General features: G+C 35.9%; 1 protein-coding gene across 1 annotated transcript in view; it reads right to left on the bottom strand.

Annotated features, from left to right (window-relative positions):
• Nucleotides 1–1,740: 1,740 nt before the first annotated feature.
• Nucleotides 1,741–12,762, bottom strand: part of APPBP2 (amyloid beta precursor protein binding protein 2) — a 66,796-nt gene continuing 55,774 nt past the window's right edge. Inside the window, exons 9-13 of the mRNA XM_061176064.1 lie at nucleotides 12,373–12,497; nucleotides 9,619–9,704; nucleotides 7,763–7,953; nucleotides 6,307–6,472; nucleotides 1,741–4,089 (exon numbers count right to left, since the gene is read on the bottom strand). Coding sequence (XP_061032047.1) covers nucleotides 3,836–4,089; nucleotides 6,307–6,472; nucleotides 7,763–7,953; nucleotides 9,619–9,704; nucleotides 12,373–12,497 — 822 coding nt within the window. The 3' untranslated portion in view covers nucleotides 1,741–3,835. The remainder of the gene's footprint in view (nucleotides 4,090–6,306; nucleotides 6,473–7,762; nucleotides 7,954–9,618; nucleotides 9,705–12,372; nucleotides 12,498–12,762) is intronic.

Below are 12,762 nucleotides of genomic sequence, written 5' to 3' on the forward strand. Positions count from 1 at the left end.
ACGTTTTTACTTATAAATAAGTATTTTTCCAGTAGTAACTTTGCCATCCAGAAAAAGAACAGTTTGGAAGCAGCAAGGCTACAAATTCAGGGGGAAAAAAACAACAAAACTGAGTAGCAGTTAATACAGGTATCCTCTGCTTTCTGAAAGTTCACTTGATGCTACTTTGCTTTTATGAAAGACCTACATTAGCACCTGTTTTCGCTAACCGAAAAAAATCCAAAAGGATCTTCACTTTTACAAAAAAAGGTGAAAAGCAAAAATAGCATTCAGCGCTTGTTTTGCAGACAGCTGTTACAGAGGCAGTGGCACCCTGACCAAGAGTGGCACTGCCAAGCTCCTCCCCTTGAACTACGCTCAGTATCTCAGCTTCAAGCCACAACTGTGCGAGTTTCTGTGCTTTATCTCAATTTATTTTGTGCATCCATTAGCAAGACATGTCCTAAGGTAACTGCCTCTCTGCTGTTCACCTGTTTTTGGCTTAAAGAGGTTTCATGGGAACGCTCTACTTTTGGATAGCAGTGAAAAGCCTCTACCTGCTACTCAGCAAACCATTCTTTCAATCTGTAGAGTATGGCCAAGAGCTTCAATCATGTTCTAGGCATGTGTTTACTGTTCAGCATTCTGTCTGCACTATAAGCCGCCAAATGGCACTCTCATTATTTATGACTGCAGCCACTGGACCTAGTTTCCACAATATTATGAACCCTTCTCTAACAGGCTAAGAACAAAGGTCTTCGTCAAATCTTTCATTTTCACAAGTGAAAGCACACCTGTGTGGGGATTACCCCAAAGCAATAATGAGTTCATTTTTTGCTGAACAGAGACAGAAACTTGATGATAATAAGGGTCCTAATGCTTTGGGCAAAGTCAGCTTTGGGGACCCATAAAAATTATGGTCTAAAAAACCCAACCGGCTCTCCTGAAATGAACGCAGGAGTGACCGACCATCTGTGTGGCTCACGAATGTTACAGGGCTCCCTGATGCACCCAACTTGAGTAGCACCAAACTTTAGGAAAAAAACTGGGTAAGAGAGAAACATTGAAAGCCAGGAAAGGATGAGACCAAAGGCCCCTTATTTAATATTACTTTGCTGAACTTCCAGAAAAATCTTTTAAGTTGGTCTAGGATTTCTTACACACAACCCCACCATATATAAAAAGTTTGTTCAAGCAATTGGCTATTGTGAGGTAATTTTATTCTTTTGAGATTTTTTCTAACCCCAAAAATCATGATGATATTTACCTCCCTAACTTATCCTAAACATCCCTACTGAAAGGATAAATCCCACACTTAAAAATTATTAGGGTATTATTCTTCATTAAAACCAGAAATAATAGCACATTAAGTTACATCACTAACAGAAACTGGCAATCTCTCTTCTCAACCTAGAGTGTCTGCATTAAGTCAAAGTATATGGATTTACAGAAAACTACATTAAAGCAGTGGCAATAAGGGGGAACTACCAATAATGACTTTTTTTTCTTTGAAGAAAAACTGGCTGCCATTTAAAATTATCACCCTGTGATCCTAGGCTTCTAAATATCATGTTGTTTTATCACTGAGTGTGAGCTAAGTTGAGTTCAAACTGAATTAGAGAAGATGAGGCCTTAAGTCATTTGCTTGATTTTATCCTAGGAAATGCTATATGTGCACAAAACCAAAAATATAGATTAAAAAAAAAAACTTCATATGAAAACATAAGTTTCAAAATATTTATTGAAAAACAATTTACCATGACATTCCTATACCACAAACATACCACAGGACTCTAAATAACCAACAAAAGTATACAAAGCCTATCCTTAAAGTATCTTTGGAGGTATTAAATATATAGGCCCATGAGGATAGAGCTGAGTAACTTGAAAATGTTAGTCCTTGGTCACACAGACTATTTGGTAATTAATAAAGAGGTGCCTCTTGGCATTAGATTGTAATAAACTGGAAGGGGGAGGTGCAGGTGTGCCAATGTACTCTTTTCAAAATTAAAAATAATTCAATTTGAGGATTAAACCCAGGTTTCAAAATCACATAGCTATAATCTTAAGGTCTGGGCTTGCTTCATCTTTAGGTACCTCCCCTAGTCAACGCCCACTTGGGGACTTAAAAACACTGGCTCATAACTAACAAGACGGCAAATAACAGTTTTAAACAAGGTTGTATTTAGGAAGTCCAAAAAAGTGTTTAAACTCAAATTTATCTGAAATCTCCAATTACTTTTTCTGTAGTCAATGTGGTGGACAGTTTAGATATTTTCTCCCTCCCACCCCAACGTGCCTGTTAAAAGAAAACCAAAATTCAGCACACATCCACATCCACACAGACCACTCCCAGCATTAGCCAGGAGCAACATCTCTAACAGCCAAGTCATGAACCCCTGAAAATAGGGGGGAAAACCCTGATTCTTAACTATAGAGGCACCAAATAGGCCACTATAATAAGAACTGAGGTAACAGCAAAAGACCTTTCTTGTTTCTTGGATTGCTACATGTCACAACTTCTCAAATTTGAATATTACCTCAACATTAAATAACCTGACTGGCTTAAAAAAAAAATCAAAACCGAATAAACAGAAAGACAAGTTAGTGAAATAGATATATCATTAGGGGAATCTTTCCACTTGACTCTTGAATTTCAAACAAAATGACCTAGTTGCACTATTATTTACCATAAACATGAAGGATTTCTAAGAAGACTTGCTGTTTTTCGGAATTCATTTTTCCATTAATCCCCATAAACCACACAGTAACCTATAATTCCCATCTGGACATGAGCTATTTCATGACTCGTAGCCAATATGCTTGCTAACTGTGTTGCTTATTAGGGTAACATTTAAAATGAGGGAGATGGCTGCAGCAGATATTTATAGACTTGCTTATGGCATTGCCATCTGTGTACCTTGACGAAAATATGCCACTGAAATTGCCAAATTTCCCTAGTTTGGTGTCTATTACATGAATATAATTTTTGCATGATCACTTTTCATTATACATCTAAATGAAATCATTCTACTGATAAAAGTATAGGCAGGGGCTAAAATAATAATCTAAAGCCTCTGGTCCAAATAACCCCTTTCTACATTAGGCTGGTCCTTTTCAGATCCTCCTGGTCCTGTTAGCAAACGCTATGAGAGCATCTTGCATTTTTGTACCCCAAAAAAATACAACAAAACCAAAACAACCAAAGAGTTAAAACTGCTGGTTTATCAGCTTTCCTGTTACTTACAGATCAACACTGGTCCAGTTCAGATGAATCTGACAGTCCTTCCCTTGTAATAGAGCTCTGGAGTGGTTGTATCCACTTCTCTGGGTAAGGTAGCCAAACCTATCTGGATGTCCCTCTTCTATTAGTACTTGTGTTAACTTTTCTATACTGCATATAAAGATTTTCCCCATAAAATTTCTTTACAATACAGTATTGAATACCTCCTCAAGGAAGAATTATATGTTAAAAAGTTGTTAAAATCATCCTTACATAATAAGAATGCAACTCTTTTAAACTCTTAAATAGTTTTATTTAGGGGTTCTTTTTTTCTTTCAGGCTTTCTGCAAAATGAATTATTTTTTAAAAAGAAAAAAAAAATTCCTGTTGTTTGTTCTACTAGGTTGAAAATATGGGCCAGATTACTTATACATGCGGTACATGCTGAATATAACTGAATATATGCTTATTCCTACGGACACTCTGCAAGATAGGGATCACCCAAATAGGGTCAATGGACTGGACCAGTGTTTCAATGCAAATTCCAGCCCCAAAAAACAACATGGTTTTGATTTCACAGTATGAACTCCCTGGAATCTGGGAAAAGGTAAATTAGTTAACTGAGGTCCTCCCTCAGCAGCTCGGTCCCTCAACATTCTGAGAAATCAGGAAGGACTGCACCACTTCTTCAGTGGACTGGGGGCTGGTGTTGACATCTTCAAGAGCATCGGTCACTGAATACTGCCGATCTCGCAACCGGTTCCAGTTAGACAGAACATTGTGATATTCAAACACTTTCTCGTAATTTCCAACGGAGTTGTAAAGTTTAATGAGACCTCGGTAATCATATTCTAGTCCACTGTAGCCTTCACCAAAAAGTTTCTTCCCTGAAAGTAAACAGAAAAAGAAAGAAAACTCAAATAAATAATGAAATAACAAGTAGTTTCCACAACACAAGCTCAGTTCTTTAAAATAAAGTGGCTTCGTTTTATTCCCTTAAAAGGAATAGATTCAATTCTTTTATCAGCATTCACCAACATAGTCCTACCCATAATCTACCTCTAAGACTTAAAAGAGATCTAAAGAATGGCAGCACCTTCAACAGCAGAAAAATACATATGCACAAGGCTATTTATTACAGCATTGTTTATAAGTGCGAAATATTAGAAACAAATGAAGATTTGTTTCAATCAACTATGGAACATCCACTCAACTATGGAACATCCATTCAAGGCATACTATGCAGCTATGAACAGAGGAGGGAGCTCCCAGCTCTTTATGAACTGACATGGAGTCATTTATAGGGTATACTGTTAAGTTAAAAAAAAAAGCAAAGTACAAAAAAGTACCAAGAGTTTGTCACCTTCTATGTATAAAAGGGAAAATAAAATATTTATGTATCTGAACATTTGTGCAAAAAGATACACAGAAAATATGGGACTTCCAGGATTGAGCAAGGTAATATATTACGGATAATGAGCAATCTCACATACATGGATATATGATTTATTGGCAAAGGTAGCACAGCAGAGGGGAAAGGACAGCCTTTTGAAAAAATGGTCCTGGTCAACTGTATATCCATACGGAGGAAAAAAAAGGTGGGGGGTGGGGGGATTTGATCGCTACCTTGCACCATAAACAAAAATCAATTTCAGGACTGTGGATCTAAATGTGAATGGTAAAATAAAGTTTCCAGAAGATAATCTTCCAAAAGAATATCTTCATGACTTTGGGGTAGGAAAAGATTTCCTAAACAGAATATAAACAGTGTTAACCATAAAAGAAAAGAGCAATATTTGATTACATTAAAATCTAAGAACTTCTGTTCTTTGAAAGGCACCATTAAGAAATAAGAAGTAGGGACTTTCCTGGTGGCACAGTGGGTAAGACTCCATGCTCCCAATGCGGGGGGCCCGGGTTTGATCCCTGGTTAGGGAACTATATACCACATGCATGCTGCAACCAAGAGTTTGCACACGGACTTCCCTGGTGGTGCAGTGGTTAAGAATCCGCCTGCCAATGCAGGGGACACGGGCTCGAGCCCTGGTCCGGGAAGATCCCACATGCCGCGGAGCAACTTAGCCCATGCACCACAACTACTGAGCCTGCGCTCTAGAGCCCGCGAGCCACAACTACTGAAGCCCATGGCGCCTACAGCCCATGCTCTGCAACAAGAGAAGCCACCTCGATGAGAAGCCCGTGCACCGCAACGAAGAGTAGCCCCCACTCGCCGCAACTAGAGAAGGCCCGCGCACAGCAACAAAGACCCAATGCAGCCAAAAATAAATAACATTTTAAAAAAATTTTAAAAAGACAGTTCGCGCACCACAACTAAGGAGCCCGCGTGCCACAACTAAGACACAGTACAACCAATCAAAAAAGAAAGGGAGGGAGGGAGGGAGGGAGGAAGAAGCAGTAGAGTGAGAGTCATCTGCAACACATTTAACCAACAGATACATCCAAAGTATATAAAGAACTTCTATAAACCAATAAGAAAATGACAGACAAGTCAATATAAAAATGGGGAAGAGTTTTAACAGGCACAACATTCAGATGATGACCACAGTATCTTATTTTGTAATAGGGCTGAACTGAAAACAATTCAAATGTTCCAAATATCCATTAATAGTAGAATGGATTAAATAATGATATACTAATCCAATACAATATTACACGGCACTGGAAATTAACAAGCAACAGTGATATGAACAACACAGATGTATCTCACAATTGATGTTCACCAAAAGAAACCAGGCATATAAAAATATACATTGTATGATTTCATTTATATCAAGTTAAAAAACAGGTAAACTGGGTCTATGTTAAAATCAGAAGAAGGGAGAGGATGGGCTGGGGGTAGTGTTTACACAAATATTTAAAAATAACTACTTTTGCCTTTGCTTGACACTCTACTGTCTATTTCTTACTAGTGGCTTCAACATCAATAAATAATCTTTAGCAAAATGTTTCAGATGATTTTTGAGTGGTCCCTGTATATCCTTAGCAGCTCTAAACTCATTTAAGTCTTAATAATAACACTTCCCTATACAACATATAAGACATGTTGATCTCTAATCAACTAAGAAAATTTTAAAGTAACATACCAATTGCTATAGACCGCAAATAAAGTTTCTCAGCATTTTCATACTGATTCATGTCATAATTATATAAAGAAGCCAGATGTCCCACTGAAAGGGCTACTTCATAATCTTCTTGACCAAGAAGTTGCTCTTTAATCTGAATTGCTTTGATGTGCATTTCTTCCGCTTCCTGAAAAATAATTAAGCTGTATTAACCATTAGATTATACTTTTTCTTATGTCAACAATTCTTACCCCATGAGTAAGATTCTTCTAAATGCCAAAGACGTCTTATGGATGGCATAAGGTAATCTGATCAGAGAACACGCTATATTCTTCCAAAAGTTGCCTACAGGAAGCCTTACTGGTTTGGGGAAGCTATGCACATAAGCTGATGAAAGTAATAATGTCCTATACCAAAATGACAAAAGAAAACCTGTCTTTGTAATAAAAAATTGTTAGAAGAAATTAACATCAAAATATTCTAAAATGAAAATTTCTTCTTTCAGTTAATACACTCCAAAATTTAATTGAACCTTAAGAAACTCTATACTATAGTATGTTATTTTACATAGAAGTACACTTTATTTTATTTTTTGGAGTTTTGACAATTTTTATTCCAACAAACCAAACTCAGGTTAATTGAGGAATGCGTAAACTGATTTTTAGATAAAAATGAATGTCTTAAGCAGCAACTCTCATCCCTTCCTTATTGTGACCCTGTAATGGACAATAATAAGAATCTATAACCCAAAATTCTAAAAGGGAACTAAATTCAGTAAATTTTTATCACTACAATTAATAACACTTGCAATATCTTACATTTCTTGCATACCTACTATGAGTCAGGAATTCTGCTAAGTGCTTACTTAAACTACTAGCTAAGAGCTATGTTTTAAGTCTAACTATAATAACTGTTTTAGTCTTTATGGTTTGATATATTTATTTTTCTAGGGTCTGTATTTTTGAATTTCATTTATATTTTGACTGCCTTTTAAAAAAAATTTATTTATTTTTATTTATTTATGATCTTTGGCTGCGGTGGGTCTTCGTTGCTGCGCGCAGGCTTTCTCTAGTTGCGGCGAGCAGGGGCTACTTTGTTGCGGTGAGCGGGCTTCTCATTGCAGTGGCTGCTCTTGTTGCGGAGCATGGGCTCTAGGCGCGCAGGCTTCAGTAGTTGTGGCTCACGGGCTTAGTTGCTCTGCAGCATGTGGGATCTTCCCGGACCAGGGCTTGAACCCGTGTCCCCTGCATTGGCAGGTGGATTCTGAACCACTGCGCCACCAGGGAAGCCCCTGTCATTTTATACTAGCCATTTTCTCAATTCTTATGTGAAATAATGTAGGAGTATAATAAATGTATATCTTATTATTTAAGATTACTAAAGAAGCATTATTTAAGATTTATTTATTATTTAAGATTATACTTTATTACCTAAGATTATTTAGAGAGAGAAAAATATAGTAAAACGTGCTTCTAACCTTAAATTTTCTCATTGACTGATAAAGTCTTCCAAGGTTTCCATAGTGTTTTGCAGTCTGTACATTAAATTCCCCAAAAGCTTTTTTAGCTAGCTGGAGTGAAGACAGGTGCAAATCATGAGCTTCTTGAAGCAACCTCTGTTCAGTTTCTTTATTATGACAGTCAATTGCAATCTCCTCTAAAATAAGTGCTGAATAAGAAGGCAATAAAATTAGTGCATTTCTAAACCATGTATCAAAGCTAATCAGAACATAAAATTTAAAACTAAATTTTACAAATGTTAGTTGTATATACTTATATATGCTTATGGTTTAGAACCATAAACCATATCCCATACCACAGAAGTGGTGAAGATGAAAGTATTCCATTTTAATGAAAAAATACACTTTTGGGGTAATTCTATTATGCACAGTATAATGAATTTCAAATTTAAGAAAAACAATGGTATACAACAAATTATTTTGCAGAATTACTCTCTATTTTACCAGACCTGTTATGCTTTGCTGATGTGAATTTGTTGTTTAAGCAAATACAAGGAAGACAAGAACAAAGAGGCAAATTTTTTTAAGTTGTGGAAAAGTTGTCAAGGAGTACCTAAGCACTGTTGAAAATTTTGAAACCACACTTTGTAAATTATATAACCTTTAACCAAATACAACTAAAAGAACTGGTTTCCTCCTAACTCACTTGACCAATCAAACCAGGCAAGAAGATAATTTAACTTCAAAGTCCCATTCAAGACCCTCAAATTCCATTTAAAGTCTTAAAAACACATATTCTTTTACCAGGCAATTTTATTTCTAGGAAAATTGTCCATGTGCACAAAAGTAAAAAGAGATTTAGTTCACTGTAGCATTTTTAAAGAACAAAAGGTTAAAAAACAATTTAAAGGTCCAATAAGACAGGTGAGGTTAAGAACATTAGAAAAAAAGATATATACCTACATGTACTGAAATGGGAAAATGTTGATAATATATTAATTGAACAAAGCAGATTACAGAACAAAAAAAATTATTCACTCATTTCAGCATTTGAAGAAAGAAAAGTCTAAAAAAATATTCACCAAAATGTTGATTCTGGATTGATGAGATTTCAGGTAACTTAATTTTTTCTCTTTTCTAACTTTTAATTTTTGACATTAATCATGTATTACTTCCATGACTTTAAAAATGCAAACCTAGAGGGGAGGTAAAACCCAGTTCCAGAATTAAGGTAAAAGTTATCCAATATGCATGGAATTACCACATGGGTGACCCAATCATGTTGGCAAAATGAAAGCCTTGGTAGTGATTTGCAGAAGAGTTAACGAGAAAAGAAGAAAGCGGTATGTGGTAAGAGCCTTACAACATTAAGGGTAACCTGATGTGAAACTGAGTTTCAGAAGCTTGCATGATAAAACTGAAGGTATGAGAAAAACCCATCTTCAGTTTCCTACCCATGTCACTGCACAGTAATAATTTGTGATTCTTCCATCCTCTCCTCAAAAGAAAGGAATGAATGAATGAATGAGTGAAAGGAAAGAGAGGAAGGAAGGTAGGAAAAGGTAAAGAAAGAGGCAAAAGAAATGTATTCTGGCCTATTAACAATGTTATATGAGAGAAGTGAACAACCTTTCATTATGAACCACTGTAAATTCTTAGAATTGTAGGCAAATACTTTAAATCAGTGAATTGGCTATTTTAGTAATATGCAGTCTAATCCTGAGGAAATAAACAAATACCCCTATTTTATACCATATACCATCGATTTTAAAGTATCAGAGAGTAGACATCTATTATAATTGACAGCAAAAGAAATCTTAAAAAGAAAAAAAGAAAAAAAAAATATATATAGGAGACTAGATTACAAAGGGTACCTTTCACCCTCTTTGAAGAAGCCAAAAGAAGATGATCTTCAGGTAGGATGTGGGTAATGATACCAATAGCTCTTTCTGCATGAAATCTGCAATACAGATAGATATACTCTGGCATTTCTTTTCTTTTAAGTTACAAATAATTTAAGCATTTTAAAAAATCACAATTTATAATATAATACTGAGAGAATTTCTAAAACTATCTGTGGAAAAGGACCAGTTTTTTGTTTGTTTTAAAGTTCCAATCTTTTGTAGACTGAACTTTTAAACATCCAGTGGATTCCCATCTCCCTCAGAATCAACTGTGAAGTTGCTATCACAGCCTATAAGGCTCAATATAATATGATCTTTCACTGGGCTACCTCTCTGACCTCATCTCCTACCATTCTCAGAAACAATCCCCTCTTTTCCTTCCAGGCACACAGGAACTGCAGTTTTCTGAACATGTAAAGCACGTGCTCACCTATGACTCTTGCACTCGCTTTACTGTCTCTCTGTAATGGCTGTCCCCTGAATATCCACATGGCTTACCCTCACTGAAGTCTTTCCAGACCAGCCTATACAAAAGACCCTAAAAAATCTACCATCACTCTTTAAACTCTTAGCTTACTTTATTCTCCTTCATAGCATGTATTCTCACCTGACATGTTTGGTTATTTGTTCATGGCCCATCTCGTCAAACAGAAGGCAAGCTGTTTGTCTATTTTATCTGCCAGTTCCTCTCAAACAACTCCACGCCTTCTATTCCCATCTTCCAGGTAATCATTAATTTTCTCAGATCTGTCTTCCAATTCACTGTCTCTTTAGTTGTGTCTAATCTGCTGTTTAACTTGTCTACTGAGTTTTAATGTCAATGACTATTTTCCAATTCCAGCTATTATAATGTATTTTTATAATAAAGGTGCTTATTAAGATAATTCATACCAACACAATTCACCCATTTAAAGTGTACAATTGAAGGTTTTTAGTATATTACAGAGTTATGTACCCATCACAATTAATTTCAGAATATTTTCATGACCTCAGAAAGAAACCTTGTGCCCTTTAGGAGTCAATTCGTTTTCCTCCAACTCCACCAGCCCTAGGCAACCACCAACTTACTTTCTGTTTCTACATGTTCGCCTGTATCTAGATACTTCATATAAATGAAATTATACAATATGTGGTCCTTTGTAACTGGCTGCTTTCACTTAGCACAATGTTTTAAAGGTTCATTCATGCTGTAGCATGTATCAGTTGTTCTATTTTTATTTTTTTAATTGAAGTATAGTTGATTTACAATGTTGTGTTAGTTTCAGGTGTATGGCCAAGTGATTCAGTTATACATACATATATATCTATTTTTTTTCAGATTCTTTTTCTCTTATAGGTTATTACAAAATACTGAGTATAGTTCCCTCAGTTGTTTTATTTTTAAATCTGCCTTTTTTTCTTCATTTTCCCTCCAAAATATTACTGATTCCTTCTTTTATATCAGCATCAGCACATTTTTTTCTGTAAAGGGCCATATAGTAAATATCTCAGATTATGTGGCTACAATACACTCTGTCCCAACTACTCTACTCTGCTGTTATAGCATAAAAGCAACCATAGACAATACATGAGTGCATGAGCATTGCTATGTTCCAATAAACCTTTATTTTGCCTTCAGGCCATAGTTTGACAACCCATTTTATATCTTTAAACATTTAAGAAACCTTACTTCATAGTATCAGCCATAAAGTTCTGTTAACTGATACTTTTAGTGTTCTAATCTTGATCATTATGTCTGCTGACTCACCCATGGGGGAAATGTTCCCTTATTCAAATATTTTTTATGATGAGTTCATCTCAGGTACAGCTAGATCTATGGGAAGTCTGTATGGCTTGGACGGAAGGTTAATTATTTCCAAGAGTTTTGCATTTTCTCCTGAAAAGCATCCCAGGAGAACTAGCGGTCCCAAAGTGCTTCTTAATGTTTTCCTCAGTTTGGGGGTTCCTGCATGCATGATGCCCAAACACAACGTAGACGTCTATAAATTATAAATTCCCCTGTGAGGCTCCTTTTTTTTTTCAACTGAGGGCCCAACTTAAGTTGGAGAAATTTCCATGTCACCTCTCTTGCCAGTGGGCAGTTTTTTTCCCTAGTCTACTCTTTCTCCAAGGGTGTAGCCTTGATCTTGGCTTCATGTGAGGGTTTCACTTCTAAGCCACAGCTTCCTATGGGCTAAATGCCTTGTCTCTTAAACCCAGGATTGCTGTTCAACCAAGGTTACAGAAACTTCTAAGTCTTCTAAGCCTTTCCACCCCAGAACACTCATACTGTAGTTCATGCCTACCCTTTTTGGATTTTAGTCCATTACTGGCCCTTGGGGATTTCTTCTCTCTCTTACAAGCTCAGTTATGCATTTTAAAAGATGATTGTTACATTATTCAGTATTTCTGCATGTTATGAGCAAGTTTTTAGGTTAAGTCTGTCATTTAACCAGACACTACTGTATTAGTCAAAGAAAAATTACTGAAGGAGACACTTAAAAAATAAGGCACATTCTATATGGAGATATATGTCTCAACATTAAACCACATAAGATCTAAACAAATGGCTTATAAATTGATATGATTTTAAATGACTTCAAGAACATTTCAGGTATCTTGTTAAAGTTCCAGGAGGACAAATTTAATCCATAAGACACACTGAAAAGTATTGTATTAGGAAAAAACAAAGCAAAATATAGCAACAGTATTTAATCTCTCACTGAAAAGGAAAGTGGAACTTACAGTGCATTGTCAAATTTCCCAGAGCTATACTGGTGAACATAAGAAGAATAAGCCAAGTCTTCATGAGCTGTTGCTACATGGATATTTTTGCCACCAAACACTGACTGCCGAATGTCAAGGGCTGCCTGAAAGAGTCATGAGAATAACTGGTAATACTGTGAATCCTTAAAAGACACTACCCAGTTAAATTAAGCATCCTAGTAATTTAAATATATATTCTATATACTCAATCCCATCAGTTTTGAAAAAAGTCCTGCTGTATTTAAATCACAACAGAACATAAAATTCACCTGCAGCCTGATTTTCTAAAGAGTAAGTTTGACTTAAAAGGCAATGGCTTAATAATAAAAATCATTCACAGGTCTTAGGAATTACATTAGTGTTTTTCTC

Source organism: Eubalaena glacialis, chromosome 19 (assembly GCF_028564815.1).
Source record: "Eubalaena glacialis isolate mEubGla1 chromosome 19, mEubGla1.1.hap2.+ XY, whole genome shotgun sequence".
In the NCBI taxonomy this organism is placed as follows: Eukaryota; Metazoa; Chordata; class Mammalia; order Artiodactyla; family Balaenidae; genus Eubalaena; species Eubalaena glacialis.